This window comes from Patiria miniata, unplaced genomic scaffold, assembly GCF_015706575.1.
Source record: "Patiria miniata isolate m_02_andy unplaced genomic scaffold, ASM1570657v1 HiC_scaffold_24, whole genome shotgun sequence".
NCBI classification, from domain to species: domain Eukaryota; kingdom Metazoa; phylum Echinodermata; class Asteroidea; order Valvatida; family Asterinidae; genus Patiria; species Patiria miniata.
In genome coordinates, this window is record NW_024037063.1 from 4,645,819 (window position 1) to 4,661,531 (window position 15,713).

The 15,713-nt window shown below is 39.6% G+C and overlaps 3 protein-coding genes across 5 annotated transcripts in view; 2 read left to right on the forward strand and 1 right to left on the reverse strand.

The window, feature by feature from the left end:
• LOC119731893 (protein FAM149B1-like) overlaps nt 1-6,153 on the forward strand; it is a 32,364-nt gene extending 26,211 nt beyond the window's left edge. For all 3 annotated transcript variants that reach the window (XM_038205178.1, XM_038205177.1, XM_038205179.1), the window contains exons 6-13: nt 122-303; nt 934-1,097; nt 1,408-1,541; nt 1,852-2,070; nt 2,562-2,733; nt 3,086-3,205; nt 3,436-3,529; nt 3,959-6,153. In XM_038205178.1, the coding sequence (XP_038061106.1) occupies nt 122-303; nt 934-1,097; nt 1,408-1,541; nt 1,852-2,070; nt 2,562-2,733; nt 3,086-3,205; nt 3,436-3,529; nt 3,959-4,083 (1,210 nt within the window). In that variant the 3' untranslated portion in view covers nt 4,084-6,153. The remainder of the gene's footprint in view (nt 1-121; nt 304-933; nt 1,098-1,407; nt 1,542-1,851; nt 2,071-2,561; nt 2,734-3,085; nt 3,206-3,435; nt 3,530-3,958) is intronic.
• Nucleotides 6,154-7,001: 848 nt separating this feature from the next.
• LOC119732253 lies at nt 7,002-8,893 on the forward strand. The gene is made up of 2 exons (XM_038205701.1): nt 7,002-7,572; nt 7,890-8,893. Exons 1-2 carry the CDS (start codon nt 7,207-7,209, stop codon nt 8,463-8,465), a joined length of 942 nt encoding a protein of 313 aa, XP_038061629.1. The 5' UTR covers nt 7,002-7,206; the 3' UTR covers nt 8,466-8,893.
• LOC119732250 (set1/Ash2 histone methyltransferase complex subunit ASH2-like) lies at nt 8,649-15,706 on the reverse strand. The gene is made up of 14 exons (XM_038205697.1): nt 15,555-15,706; nt 14,918-15,178; nt 14,438-14,527; nt 13,646-13,734; nt 13,206-13,393; nt 12,945-13,037; nt 12,400-12,505; nt 12,177-12,273; nt 11,722-11,933; nt 11,100-11,267; nt 10,454-10,647; nt 10,263-10,355; nt 9,888-9,986; nt 8,649-9,640 (listed from the first exon to the last, which is right to left on the reverse strand). Exons 1-14 carry the CDS (start codon nt 15,578-15,580, stop codon nt 9,458-9,460), a joined length of 1,899 nt encoding a protein of 632 aa, XP_038061625.1. The 5' UTR covers nt 15,581-15,706; the 3' UTR covers nt 8,649-9,457.
• Nucleotides 15,707-15,713: the final 7 nt, after the last annotated feature.

A 15,713-nucleotide genomic window follows, 5' to 3' on the forward strand; every position in this document is an offset into this window, starting at 1 on the left:
TCCAAAATTCAACTGTTGATTTCAAACTACATGGACCTTCAGTACGTGTGAGTTGAAAGGAAGGCTTCCAATATTTAGTTTTGGTCACTAAAGTTGTTTTCTGAATTTCTTGTTTTACTAGGGAGGAGGATAGTCACGAACAGAAGAGATACCACGCCCCGCGGAGAAAAGGCTTCCCACCGCTGACACCAAATGCCTGTGTACAGAACTCCATCTACAGTCAATGCTTTGATGTCATGTGGACTGAGGTGGTTGGATGGATGAGGTTACTGCTGGCCAGACACTGGGAGTTGCAGGCAGAGAGTAAGATGGGAGTTTTGTTCTACTAAAGCCCGGTTCATACTTCATGCGAAAGCGAAAGCGAACGCGAATCTGTGACGTCATGGCAAGTATTCGCGCTGCGAATTCGCAAAAGTTGAACACATTTCAACTCGGGCGAATTTCGCAGCGAATGTTTCATGACGTCAAATTCGCTTCGCATTCGCATGAAGTATGAACCAGGCTTTAGACTGATTTGGTGGAGCTGCTTGGCACAGACATCTGCTAAGCACTGAAAATATATGCTTAGCAGAAACTGTTACCAGCCAAAATATTGTGCAGTGTATATGGCTTGTGACTGGCATCCCGCTTATTTTCTCTTAGCACATAAAATTGATGAGCAGTTTTATTCTGCTTGATATCTGTATTATATTTGACCCTTGGGACCTTTTTTAAACGTGTCAAATACCGAGTAGCATGCTTTGGTGCCAAGTACATTGTAATAATCAGTGTATAACCATTCAAAAGCAGTATACGTGTATATTGCATGACAATTAGGTACCAAAAATTGAGCAAATAAAGTAATTTTTTTTTCCTCTGGTTGTGAAAGAATTGAATTTTATTCTAATAAAAATATTTTGTAACTACCGTTCTGTGATACTTTTGCCTCTGCAGTTAAGAAGTTTTCCAGCCCGGAAGACGTCTCTTCCTCCATGTCTGTCCTTCATCCTGTCCAGCCGTCCTTTGATCTCAGTTACAGCCCCTACCCGTTTGGTTCTCAAATGGGTAGGGGGTTACTCGATGGTCCGTCCAATAAGCTAGCCCCAATGGGCTCCGGGGTGAGTAAGCCGCATCCAAATTGGTTGTTTTTGTGGCTACGGCTTTTGGTATTGATCATGTCATGTTGCAATGAATGATCGGTAGCCATAGTCAAAAGCCATTGTACATAGCAGAAGCCTCTATCTTACATATTGTGGTAAGATTATTAAAATGTTTCACATGGTTAAATCTTTACATTTAATTTCTTTTTATCACACGAAAGCCAACAGATAAGCTGTTTCCAAATGTGGTTATTTTTACTGAGTTATCTATCATGACATGAATATAGTTGCTATATTGATACTTTTTTTCTATTTTTTTTTATTCCAGCGATTAAACACAGCGCCCTCTTTCAACATCTCATTGGCCAATCGGCAGAACCTGACAGGGGTCATGACGATATCATCCAAGGCTCTCCACAACAGACCCAACGATAGGGATACTAGGGCCCCCTCAGCACTGGGGTAGGTTGAGCTCGTTCAAACGAGACAAAGATTGACAGGATTTGAGAGGATGGATTGTGATTGTATTTAGTCGATCAGCTGACTTGATGAAGTGGAGTAAAGGAAAGTTGTTGATGAAGTATGGCCTTATATGGTATTTTAGGGAGGAGCTACAAATTGTGCCCTGTAGATTGGCTCAGATGTAAACTGGCCAAGCTCAACTACTTAAGCCATTCACAGTGGAAATGACAGTCTTCTATATGTGTTGTTTTGGGGACGAGTCATTTAAATGCACAGTAGAATTTTAAACTCTCCTTATTTGGTGTTTTAGGGAGGAGCTACAAACATTACCCCTTCAGATTGGTCTGCATGTCAATCGGCCTGGCTCCAGCACCCTTCTCCAAATCAACCGGTCCAACCGGCCAACTAGCGTCAAGACCACAGATAACTACAACTATCGGTTAACATCTGCCCGAGGCAGGGCGAGGCTGCGACCCATTGACCGGTCAAAGACACCCAACATGGAGGGGATTATCACGGGAAAGAGATTGTAAGTTACAGCGGAACTCATTCTTGATTTAATTTCTTTCTGGTAATGAAACCATGCGTTCCTTTAGAACAGTTGATAAAATTAGACACAAAGTCATGGGGTTTTCTTTCTGAATTTAATTATTTATTTCTTCCTGTATGTTCATCTTTGCCGTATCCCAATAATTTTTCACTCGCTAGCCAGGCTAGTTTAGGAATAGTTTAACTAGCCTGCTGCTGTTTTGACTAGCATTTGGCTAGCGGGCTACCGCTAATTTCGAACCCTGAGGAAAACGCATGGATGGTATCACAGGAAAAGCCACAGAAGTGGGCAGTGACTGGAACCCTGGATGAAATTTGTCACGCAGGTGGAACTTGATGAAAATCTGTTCCTAAATCTAGCTTTTTGAACTTGTGACCATTTTCTTAAAATTTTTCACCTACTCACTTACACAATGGCCCTGTTTCCCCACTAATAACTAATGATAAAACTGTCTTGTTCCCCACCCACAGAACCACGGCTAGTGACAGACTAGGCTCCCCTCCCCACCCAGGGGTAGCCACCTCCCCACCCTATCACTGGAGTCGCGGCACGGCCCTCCCACCCATTGAGGCAGTCCAGGAGATGCAGACCAAACAAGAAACGCCCAGCAATGAGACTAAACCGTCCAATAATACAAGCAATGTAAGTGGGCCAACTACGGCAGGATCAATGGTTCAAGTTCTGCCTCCATACCTTACACTGATATAGAGTCAGAGGTCAGCTGGTGTGTCTTTGTACTTATGACCTTTGATGTCAGGTCAACTAATTTAACTAATAGGCCCTTTGCTCATAAATGTGTGATTATCAGGTCTCCAGTCTGCAGGATCAAACTGGATCCAAAATTGCTGTTTGATTTTATGAGATTCAGCAGGCTTCATGCTTTGCTGTTGTTGGATTCTGATGGTTCCAGCTGGGGGTATGAAATCTGAGAAAGTTTTAAGAAGGCATCAAGTGTATTTCATATTTTCCTGTTTTATTTGTTTTGTCTCCACAGAGAGCATCGTCTAAATTCCGAATATCAAGCGCAGCAGCTGACGACAGGGGATTGAGACTGAAAGATAGATCAGCGACGTTCATATCAGAATCAAGACCCAACACAACACACACATTCAGGGTAGGTACAGATAAGAAAGTCAGTGTCTTAAAGAAAGATATTTTAAATTTTAAACTCGAAGTTAAAGTCAGTAAACTTGACATTGAAATCTGCTTGTAGCTGTTTTTTGTTTGTTGCTAAGGCAGACTTGTTGATGCTCACCATATTTCTTTGTGGCTCCATAAGAATATCCAGTGAACGTTTTTATAAACAATTGTAATTCAGTCTTCACTTGTTTTGTCTCTCTTCAGTCTGATACTCCGTTTGGTATCCTCAATCGACGATCTTCAACTCCGCAATCTTTTAGCCTCTTCAAGTCCTCAGCTGCAGCTCCTCCTGCCGGTGGTAAGTTCAGATTTGTCTATCATGTTGTATAACCTCTTTTAAGCCTAACACTTTCTGGAATAATTGTGGCCAGTTTTGGACCTATTAGCTCCTGCTTACTATTTTATTTGAAAAAAAAAGATGCAAGTTAAAGAGGATGTAATTTACAGGCATGATATTTTTTCAGACGTGTGTATGAAATGAGACTGTTTGAATCTGACAAAAAGACACTATCCGTATAGAAAGCAATTCATCTTTCAGACCTTTCATCCAATTTTCAGAGTTTTTTAAATTGACAGTCTCATCCCTGAATTTATTACATAAAAGTATTTACAACTGAACTGGGCATGTCCAACGAAAAAGTCGCCTGCTTGATCACCCTGCGTTTGTAACAAAACCAAACGTGAACCTCTAGTTGAATTAATTTTTTTCTCTTTTTTTCATTTGCAGGTAACCATGGGATAATGACAGGCATTACTGGCATCAGTATCGGTATACCAGGCTCACAAACACACATAGACACTCCTGTCAATCAGTACCCAAACAACCAAGCTGGCTACTTTAAAGTGTTATAGCAATGGGCTAACGCTGCCATGGCGGGAGTCGAACCTTAGACCATTCAAGTGCGTACCATGCGGTGGAGTGTATTATTTGGAACAGGCTAGCACAGCCAGGGTGGGATATGGACCTCGGACTGTGATAGCATGTGCCAAATAGCGGTTGGATTTCGACAGGAGTTTACAGCTATGGTTGGATGTGAACCGTAGACTGTGATAGCTTGTTTCAAGATACTTGGACCGGTTGACTTGAAACAGCCATGGCTGTGCTGAAACTGCAGTCTGATCAACTTGCAACAGGCCAGCAATATGCTGACTTTGGTGGAGTGTGAACCAGTGACTGATAGAACATGTAAACTTGTATGATGTTTGAGCATTCTTCCTAATTGCATGGCAGGATTTGGACCTCACACCATGAAAGTAGGTTGCAAGAACTTTAAACTGATCACTTGTAACAAGTTAACACATTGAAGTGGCATATCAGTTTATAGTGGGACTACATTTACTTACTGTACAAAAAAATTGTATATTGGAAATGTATAAATGTACATTAATCAAAATGAAATACTACAATATTCACTGATAATTGGACAATAAACCCTGGGACAAAATTGATGATTTAAATTATTTAGTTGAAATATTAAACTGTAAAAAGTGTAGGAACAAAGTGTACTTTGAAAGACAAATTTTGAAATTATTTCCTACATTATGGGAATGTTTAAGTCTATATCTATGTGTCTTACTCCTATCTATTATTTCACATTCCAGTTAGAGTTGTACTTATTTTTGTAGTACATGTTTATTTGTGGTTTTTTTTTTTAAGTTTCTTTATGTGTAATCTCATCAGAGGTATATATTCTGCACAACCCCCCCCCCCCCCAAACGTTGACAAAACAAAGAGCTTTGACATATTTAAAAGTCATTGCTTTCTGTAATAAGCACTGCACCCAGGCAGATATGAGTTAATTTGTACACATTCAGATGAAAGTTAGTCTTGCGTACCCCACACCGTTTACATTTGAATATTTGCTTTTATTGCTTCTTTTCACGTTTCATGTGTACTATTCATGTTGTCTTTGTGGTGTGGGCACTTTTTGACCGACTATTTTTACAAAAACTGATTTTTTTTTTTTTTTTTTTTAAATCTGAAATACGATTGAATGATATTGTGTGTGTGTTTGCAGAAACTAAACACAAACGGGTACTTAACTAAAAGTGAATACTTATATACTTTCTGGTTTTGCAGAAAGAGATTTTGAAGAAAGCTCTTCAGAAGAAACAATTTGTCAGTCCTGTCAGACATGTTGTCTGATTTTTTTTATTTTAAGAAAATCACAAAGTACTGATGTGTTTTTTGGCGTGACAAAGTTGAATGAATTGTGGTGGCATTGAAAAAGAAACTTCAAATTTGTAAACATAATTAACAGTTTTGAACAACTTGTCAGACTTTTGAGGACTTGATGCTGCCACTGTCGAGCAATAGCTTGGTGATTGAGAAGCCAAGATGACTTCACTAAAAAACAGGAGGTCGTCAGAATCTTTAGTACAAGGATTTTTTTTCTTGCATGATCTTGTACACAGGGCTTAGACGATGAAGGCAGCCAGCAAAAACCTCAAATTGAAATTCATGTCATTTGATCATTTTGAACAAAGATTTAGACGTGAAAATATATCCACCCCTAAAAGAATTTGTGTGTGTACAATTGTTACGGTAGAGGACTGCTATGTGCACAGATCAAACACTTCAAAGCGTGCAGTGGTCTGGACATAAAAGTTTGTGTTGCTGGTTAGGAAATCTTGAATTATACTGCTTGACATGAGTGTGTGACTTAGTGTTTTGTTGTTTTCTTTTTTTCCAGTGTTCTAGACTTTTTCTGATTAAGGAGTTTGTATGTAAGAATATTATTCAACACACTTGTTAACAAAGTGAAAGATGTAAGTAATGTAATATATTATACCGGATGTACATTGGACAGAATCTATAATTTGAAGTATCTCTTTTTGGTAGTGATCGCCCTTCAGATATATTATCTCAGAGAAAAATAAAACAGTTCCCTCAGTTTCGAGTGGAGTTTTGATCATATATGACCACATTGTTTTTTTACTCTGATTCCTGAATAAGTTTGTCTTTCTTTTTTTTACTTAACAGTCCCTTATGGACACTTAATTTTCAATTTTAATAGCTTAACATTTCTGTTGGTAAAGAGGAATTAACTTTTTTTAACATAAAAAAAACTTGCTTTAAGCTTAAGGCCAATAGACTTGGCGACAAAATTTAAATCGAGAAAAGTTTGGAAACTTTGGCAATAGAGGGCGCTAAACAGGTTAAGTGACAAAAGTTCGCTGCGAACTTGCCAAGCCTTGAAATAAAAAAAAAAATGCACGGATATCGGATGCAACACTGCGCGCTTTTAATCTGATATTTGACACGGGCATACAATCGCTACTTTATTTCAACCTCATGGATTCATACAATGGGAGACTTTTGAGGAGTATTAATGTCCTCTTTATTCAAAATAAATAATAATAAAAATACATAATCCAATGATGCAATAATGTAAAACATTTTTTTTAAACACAAAAAGAGTTTGCCTAATCAGCAAATATCACGCTTACAATTTAAGAAGTCAGTTCCTTGCATACTTGGATTCTCCGCGCATTTTTTTTTACCGTCACTGTAGGAAATGTAACACAATCCCCGTGGACTGTTGTACATAAATCAGAAGAATAAATCTTTTGATATCTATGGTTGTACATTCGTTGTTGTTCCCAACGCAATACCGTTTTAATTTTCAACCTTGTTACGTCACAATGAGATTATGCTATGCCTTCCAAAAAGCAGGTCACGTGCGTAAGTTGCGTTTATTATTGCGTCACAACAGCGAAACAATGCATAATTCTGTATCCGCAGATACGCAATTTACGTATACAAATATTATTATGTTTTGTTTGAAGAAAACAAATACAGAAGAGCTGTATAAAACAAATTCATTTTCTTTGTATGGCAGGACTATTTCAATCCAGCGCTTGATGAGAAAATCATTTTAAAATGTAGGCTTCACTTTATTTGCATGACAAAAGACACATGTCGATCGCATACAGGTGGGTAGGCGCTGTCTGATTGGCCGAAAGTTCAGCATCATGTTGAGCATTGGGGCAATCGCTCGCCGTGTACAGAGCACTTTGGGTCGTGAGATGTATACAAGTTTATCGTCTGCGAGGAGTTTGAATTTTAATGCTGAGCAGACGAGGAGTAAACGCCGAAGTCAACAGCATTTTCGAGGGTGGTTTCCAGGCGAGAGTTCTTGGACATTTCGGCGGAGTTTGCCTGCCGTGCGTTGGCTAGCCACGGCTCGGTGTTTACGCAAGAAAGACACGGCGGGAAAAGACGAGGACGATCGAACCCACAAACTGCTGCTACCGGGAGAAGTACCGGCAGCAGGTCACGAAAGAATAGCGGGAACTCAGGGCAAGAAGACGATGATTGTTAGTCCTCCTACGGTCCAAGTAAGTAGCCTTTTCATCTTTTTGCTCGTAACCTCCGAACTGCTTAGGGCGTTCAATTTTTATTAGGCCTAGATAGATTTGTGCACAGAATGTATTTGTTTTGTTGATGACCGTAACTTGTAAGCTACAAAGAATGCTTAACGTACGAACTAAAATTACCTCTCAATTTTTGGAAAAAGTTTCGTGAAAAACTGTTGCTGAACAACCTTTTCATACTGACAAATGTTATTTCATTCACACCTCTCAATGTCAGTTTCAACTCATTGTCTGCTGTTTTTCAATAATTTCTCTTACAAGGACATCCCAAAATTTCCTAGGTTTTTGCAGATCCTTCCATGTCAAAAACTGTCCGCGATGTCTCCGTCGACATCGAGAAAATCAAAGGTCAGCTGAAGTTTATGAGGGAAGAGTTCTCAGACAGCTCCTTCGAGGTGTTGAAGCTTGTCCAAGGCAGGTCGTCAATAATAGCGGCTTTAAAGGAGACTAGGAAGTTCTGCCGAGACAACCAATCAGCGATCGTGTCTCTCAAGACTGAGCAGCGCAAATTTGATGAGCTCATCGCTTACATCAGCAAGATGATTGCCCGACACGAGAACCAAATGAATGACCCCAGAAAACGGCAAGATAAGGACGCGGTTGCTGAAAAAATTGACGGCATTTCTCAGAGAATCGACCAGGCCAATAAAAGTATCCAAAACCTAACCATAACCGTGCACGACAAACTACAAAGTGACGTGAAGAAAGCACTTGCCGATGTCAAACAACTGCGCAATGATGTCACACGAATTGAGCTGGACGTTAAGTACAGAGGGAGGGAGATCAGTGAATTGAAGGGCAAGAGTCCAGTAAATCTTATGAATGCAAAGCAGGTGCAACAGAAACCCCCAAAATAGCCAAATATCTCCCATAACATTTATCAAAATCAATCTTCTTTGGGTGTACTGGGTGTATCAGATTTGATATTCATATGACCATACCACAGACATGCTAATTCAGAGCATTTTAAAAGGTGCACCCTTTAAATGTAAACAAAGTCACTAACTATACACTCAACAAAATACCAACACACAAATTTGTTTCTTTTCTGGAAAAGACAATGATTTTTAATGTAAAATGTACAAAATGAGCCCTAAAAAGATGGATTTACAAATCTCAATTCTTGTTTTCCGTTGGATGCTCTACGCTATGCAAACTTTAATATTCTCTAAGGATTAATTTTAATAAGGACAGTTAAAAACACAACCAAAACAAAAGAACAAAATTTTAAAAGGCATCTTGGTAGATTTTCAGCAGTCATGAAATAAATGTTTGAGGTATTTTGTCGGAGGTTTACACTGAGGTACTAGAAACCTCATTCACTTTCATATTTGTGTTCAGGAATGCGACTATTTCTCCATTGTGGATACCTAGCTCTGCTCTAGGTTTCTATCGCAACTAATGGCCTACTGAGGCCAACTATCGGCTGCTGAAGTGGCGTGTTATCCACTGGCCTCTGTTCAATAAAGGTTACTCATTCATTTGAGGCCATCTGTTCATCTTGGCTGCCTAACCATTGCTGCCGGCTGCCTGCAGTGTAGGGCTATCACAGTTTTCTGTCCACTGCGGTTACCATTCTACAAAGGCTCTTAATGTGGCTGTCAATTCTGGCCACCTGATAATTGTGGCCCCTCAAAATTGGCCTCTAATGATGAAAACAGTGGTACGCAAACCTGGTATGCAATGTTATGCAATGGCCTGCAAATAAATTGTGGCTACCAGCTAAGTGGCATCGTTTTCCCTCTGGCCAACATGGTCACTCCTGGCATGCTACCATTGTTGCTCCTTTTAGTGGCCAGTTGTTGATTCTCGATCATCCTCAGCTAAACAATCTTTAAGGCAGTTTCCATCAACACGACTGGGGTAACAACCCCTTGCTAGCGTCTTTGAAGTCCTGTTCGTGGTCCACATGGTAGACCAGATTGGCCAAGGACTGTTCCACCATAGCGCGGTGAGCCAGCTCACTGATGGGAAGAAAGTCCTCCAGATCTTGTGGTGGGTACTTGAATTGAGGACCAAAGTTGACAGAAACCTGACCAAAAAGACAAGAACAAGTTATGGACTATGCCAGACTTCCATGCTTACACACAAGTTTTTCATTATCATAAAGACTGCATCACTGCACAATTTACTAGTTTCCATGAAGTTTGGAATCTGGCCTGCAGGATTATTTTATCTTTCCTCTGTTATTTCTCAGAGGAATCTTAAGATTTAAACAAGCAAAAGCAGAGTGTAGGATGAGCTTTTGATGATAGCTTGAAAACCAAGCCTAGCCTTACCGTGCATCCCTTGTGTACTGATATGGATGGGTAGTAAGTGCCCTCAAAGATGTCCTCAAATGCCACGCCCTGGCTTACACCATTCTTGAAGAATGCAATCTGTGATAAAAAGGCATTAAAAAAAGAGGAATTGGCAATTTAAAGTTCACACGGAGCTATCAGTGCTAAGCTGAGCTATCAGTGCTAAGCCACTATAAATCATTGAGGACCTTTACTTGTTCAGTCTTCCCCATAGAGGGAGAATTCACGCCCTCAGTGTTCGAAATTGTCAGTCAATTTCAAAAGTTTAGTGCAAATCTAGCACAGACTTGATCACCAGTAAGTTACAGACTGAGTTACTAGCTGAGATCCTTAGCGTAAAGTCACATGACTCACCTTTGATCCAGAGCACGGCTTCAGATCATTCTCTGTCTCCTGTACAAGATCCTTCTCCTCAAAGTACAAATGACTCTTGAACTTGATAAGTGCCTGAAAAGGAAAATCGAAAGCAAATTCATTGAAAAATGTCCCCATTTACACAAGTTAAAAAATGCTATGAGAATTTGCTATCCCATTTTCCAACTTACCCGATCTTTGTATGTCAACGGAAGTAGTTTATCAGCCGGTACCCTGCTAGGCAGTTTGATGTACAATCCTAGCACATCGCCTTGACCATACCCTTCCCCGTAGCGTTTCCCAATGCTCTGGTGGAAGCGAGTTCCTTTCCGACTACGCCAGGAATAGCTGAACTTGTCGTAGCCCAGAGGTGCTTGTAAATTACCTGCAAGAAGTCATCGTACTAAATTGATTGAGTCTCTTATGGTAAGTTTCAAATATGAGTGGTATAGAACAGTTCAAGCCTTGGGCTACTCCAATATTATTGGAATCAATTTCAACTGAGCCCAAAAGTCAAGGACCAGCTGTAAATCGATTTTTCGGGCCAAAATCCTCACTCAAATTCCATTGTGATCTTTAAAAGTAAATGGCTAGTACAGTGCCAATAATTAGCATAATAGCTCTCTTCAATATATTTACCACCTAAAATTTGTTGCAATTTTCAGAGATTCTACAAAATCAGTTTCTTCCCAGAATAGCCAAATCTTCAAACTTCTGTGGGAGTTCACCTGACTAGAATTAGCTACTACAGAGAGCCAATTCCTCAAAAAAAAAGAGCGGTACAATTCTTGTTCTGAGATTGGTACCAATTTTGTTTGATTCCTGATGGACCCTTACCTAGCGGTTGTGACCATCCGATCCTGGTGGCAGTACCCTCTGGCATATCATCAATACTCATCTCCATGTACCAGGCCCCTCGGTTTGTACCGTGGGTGCATCGGACCATGGAGTAACCTTTCTCACCAGTCACTGACAACCGATTCTCTGAGATCTTTAGTTGAGGAGCTGCAAGAAAACGAGGATATTTGTAAAACTCACATTAATTTTTTTTTTCTTGTAAGTGAATTTTTTTTCCCCAGCAATTTGAATATTATAAATTTGGCTCTATCTCCCTGTCATCTGATGCCACAAGCACCTCGCTTCCAAATGCAATTAAAGACTCAAACTCTTTGAATATTCATAGTGAGGTTTCATCTAACTCTATCATGTGATGCCAGATACACCCCTTCCTAATGCTGTTCAGGACCAAAAATCAAGATTTGAATATTCATAGTTTGGCCCCACCTACCTCTATCACGTGATGCAAGATACTCTCCCTAATGTCAATCAGAACACAACCTCAGAATTGAATATTCAGTTTGGCTCCGCCTACCTCTATCATGTGATGCCAGATACTCTTTCTAAGGTCAATCAGAACCTAATTTCAGAATTTGAATATTCATAATCTAGCTCCGCCTACCTCTATCATGTGATGCCAGATACACCTCCCTCCCCAGCGCCATACGGTACAGCAAGGCAGGAATGGGTTTGCCTATCCACATATCTTCTTCAAAGGCACTGCTGGGTGCGTGAGGGTCTTGCTCAGTCAGGATGTATCGGTAGCCATCTTTATTGAAGGGGTGCTCCAAGGGGTACCCATGAGGGGGTAACTTCTGGGCCGTTATCATGTCACTTGGGGTGAAAAACAAACAAAGTAATGTTCTTGGGGATCGAGGAACACTTTCATTAAAAGCATCTTGTTTTTATTCAGCAATGAAGATTTCTTTAGAAAAGTTGCCTTTTTTAAGTCCAGATCTAGCGGGTAATTCTGTGGCAATTGCTGTAACAAACGACTACTGAACGAATGAATAATCTCTTGTAGACCTTATGATTTCATTACGACAATTTTCTTTGACAGAAAATGTTTCAACTCACTTTCTGGTTTTCTTTCCTGATGTGATATTCTGGCTGTTCTCAAGCCCTTTCCTCTTTGTTCCGCGGCTTTTGCCAAGCGACGAGGACAAACTGCCTCCTACAAAAGATCAAGAAGTAAAAGGGCTTTACTATTTTACAGAGAACTATGTGCAAGTGACAGACTGCACCAAGAACAATCAAAACAGCACAAATTATAGAACTGTATGAAGTTATTCTTGCTTACCATTCAGTGATGCGGACAGTGATGAACTGAGTTTTTGGCTGAGCTCTCCCTTGTTGGTGCTACTCTGCTTCGAGGGGTCATAGTTTGGACTGATCTTGGTCAAATCCTGTACAAGTTTTATCAATCGTACAAAAAAAATGAATTACTCTGATTTCCAAAAAAAATATTTTTGAACTCTCACTGAAATTTTCATTACAGTGTTTCTCATTATTAATAGCAGGGGGTGCAATTAGTTCGGATATTGGACATTTTCTGATCACATGCACGCAGGAGCTGAGGCAGATTTTGTACTACAAGTTCACTCTTAGTTTAATAGTAAAATAATTTGACACTCTGCATGTGACATCCCGTATCAATTGATTGTGCTGGTAATTTCACCCACAGTAAATGCAATTAATCTCTTGGAATTTTTTTGCAGGATTCAGGATGATAAAGCTACACATTATTACCACACTTTGGGCTATATGCTCCTTGAAAGGTTAGATAGGAAACAATGCCTTTGGTGAGTTTGAGGAGAGTTCGATGAGCAAAAATGGAGGTCTAACCTGATCAATGAGTCCAAAGAGAGGATAATCCTCTTCACTGGCTCCGCTGGTGTCTAGTTTCTCCTTACAGATGAAGATATCACTGTCTTTTGTCTGAAACACAAACAAAAATCCAAGGAATTTACTCGGAGAGGCAACTGCAGTTTGAGACTTTGAACAGCTGAGGGTGAAACTTAGGAGAACACACACCATGTAAGGTGACTATCATGAAAGGAAAAGGTTTCTTCAGAACATTTACTCTGGGACAGGGGATAATCTTACCATAGCCTTGACGATGGTAGCATGCCACGTGGTGGTGGTTCGTCTCTGCATTGGAGTCAGTGCCTCCCAGTGCTGGTTGATGAATGGAATCAAGTCTTTCTCCTTGGAGAACATGATCTTGTCTGTGCTTTCCAGTCGCTGCTGGGCCGTCAAGTTGGCGAGGGCCATGTGACACAACTGGCTGAAATCTGAAGGGGCAAGCAGAACAATTTGACTAAATGTAAAAAAACATTAAGTTGTTGAACCTTATTTTGAGATAATCAGTACCAGAAGATTTGTTTTAAAATTTGAAATAATTTAACATGGTAAAGATTTGTCATTTTATGGTTTAAGCCAAGATTTAAGACTAGACTTAAAATCTGATTGTTTTGAAAAGGCTGGAAAAGAATTAAAATCGATCGGGACACTGTTAGAAATAAACAAATGATTAAAGTACTTACTGGCCATCCTTCGACTGTACACTTCAGACTTGGTTGGATTGCAATACTTGCAGCAAAAGGAGTAAGTCATCATGTATGGTATGCAGTTTCTGGCAAAAGAAAATTTCATACAATCAGTTAATAGTCTGCATTATTGTCACTCTGTTAACTGTTTATAGAATAATGAAACAAGGTAACAGTTTCTATAATTTTTGGTCAAATGGTCTAGTGTTTTGTTTTAAAATGAATTTCATGTTCTGAACTATTATTAAAGGGAAGATACAACATTTGCAAACATCAAAAAATGAAATGATCAAATTATCACGAAATACCTTACTGGATTGTTAGGGAATGACAGTCTAAAGCATTCTGTAAAATCATGGCACCTGGTGTGCTGACATTTTCAAGAAAAACTGTATTTTTCCAACACTGGTCAGCCGACAAGCGTTGGAGAAAACTGACTTTTTTTGACAACTGTTCCTAATTTTTTCATATTTTGACTTTTCTGACTTTTCTTTGCAATTGATTTCACACCTGTGAAGGGGTACAAGCCTGCTAGACTGATTCTCTGACCTTACAATTCCCCAAAGTGTATTAATTGCTCCGTTTCATCTTAAGTGGGGTCAGGGAACCAGACTACGAGAACATGATAGGTTTTCTTGGTTTTTCCAGCATCTACAAGCCCGAAACGTGAAACAAGTCATTTTAACAATATTTTCTATAACATACTTATCCTCCAAATCTATTTATTTTTGAAAATTGCAGCAAAAGCAAATGTTGTACATTCCCTTTAACTGGTACATATTTACTTACCCCACATTGCAGGTAATGCAGTCCTTATGAAACCACTTGAGGCAGACACTGCATTGTAGCTCTATGTTGTTGGGACTTCTCTCTTTGCCACTGAGGGTTAATGAAAAGAAAAATGAAACATATATGTAAACTGGGCTTTACACAATCTCCTAAACGTTTCTATCTATAAATATGTATGATACATTGGTCAGCAGTTCCAGACAATACTAAACACTCGGAAAGATTTCCATATACGAAGTTCACTAATTTTCCTCTGTATTGACTAACAAGCCCCCAGATAGCAATTTCATGTCATCAAAGTCAATTTGAGCAGTGAGAAAATACAAGCATTTTCTTAGAAAACACTTAGAATTTTTCAGTCCAATCTCATAGGGTTTGTACACAGGGTGTTGAGTGAACTTTGTATATGGAAATCTTTCCAAACACTCTTATTAACTGTGTAAAGTTACCATGTACAATAATTTAAGCTTAATTTCCCACCAATAACAGTCTCCTTTTATGCTCGCGGCTTCTTTCAACTTCCCCCCTCCTGCATCAGTGGAACTGACTTCTGCTGCAACATTTTCTTTGTTATCCATGTTATCCGTAGATGCCCCATCGTCGTCACAGGGAGGTTCCATTGATTCCTGGTCAGAGGGGCTGACAGTTTCCTCCATCTCTACCTCCTGTGATTCGGCAACATCAAAGCTCTCGACGACACCAGTATCCATGGCAACATCCTCCTCCACTTCTGTTGCCGAACTTTGAATATAAGGAAAAGAAAGGAAAATACATGTAGGCGTAGGAATCACAAATATTGAATTAAACTAACATTAAAACAAGTTTCAAGTAATCACTTATAAACGTTTCAGCCACCCCACGCTTTTATACCTCCAAGCCTTGGGCAAACCACGCCCCCTTTCGATGTCCCCCGTAAATTATCACGAAATTAGTTCAACACATAAACACATGATCGCTCGAAACAAAACAGAACAGCAATAAATTCGCTTTAAAATGATCAAGTTAATGCTACAAAGGTGTTGGTCATACGATTAGCTTTCAAAGTCATAAAACATATCCTCAATGCCCATTTTTTAAGTAATTGTAAATACGAAGTATGAAATTATGAATAAAATACCTTTCTTTGCTATCCACATCTGCCATTTTCGTGTTTTCGAGTCGCGCGCTTAGGGGTCAGAGGTCAAGTACTGATGTAGCATGGCTTACGAAAGTTTAATACACAATTCGTTATGTTGAATGGAGAGGCGGGGACCAGGCGGAGGTGTAACAAAAATTT

What these genes read in the sequence shown, in the direction of transcription:
- LOC119732253 (XM_038205701.1), top strand. Translation starts at nt 7,207, where the DNA reads ATGTTGAGCATTGGGGCAATCGCTCGCCGTGTACAGAGCACTTTGGGT. An exon ending in TTAGTCCTCCTACGGTCCAA is followed by an intron (nt 7,573 to 7,889) that starts GTAAGTAGCCTT and finishes AAAATTTCCTAG; the next exon opens with GTTTTTGCAGATCCTTCCAT.
- LOC119732250 (XM_038205697.1), bottom strand. Translation starts at nt 15,580, where the DNA reads ATGGCAGATGTGGATAGCAAAGAAAG. An exon ending in GTACAGTCGAAGGATGGCCA is followed by an intron (nt 13,394 to 13,645) that starts GTAAGTACTTTA and finishes TTGCCCCTTCAG; the next exon opens with ATTTCAGCCAGTTGTGTCAC. An exon ending in ACTGTCCGCATCACTGAATG is followed by an intron (nt 12,274 to 12,399) that starts GTAAGCAAGAAT and finishes GATCTTTTGTAG; the next exon opens with GAGGCAGTTTGTCCTCGTCG.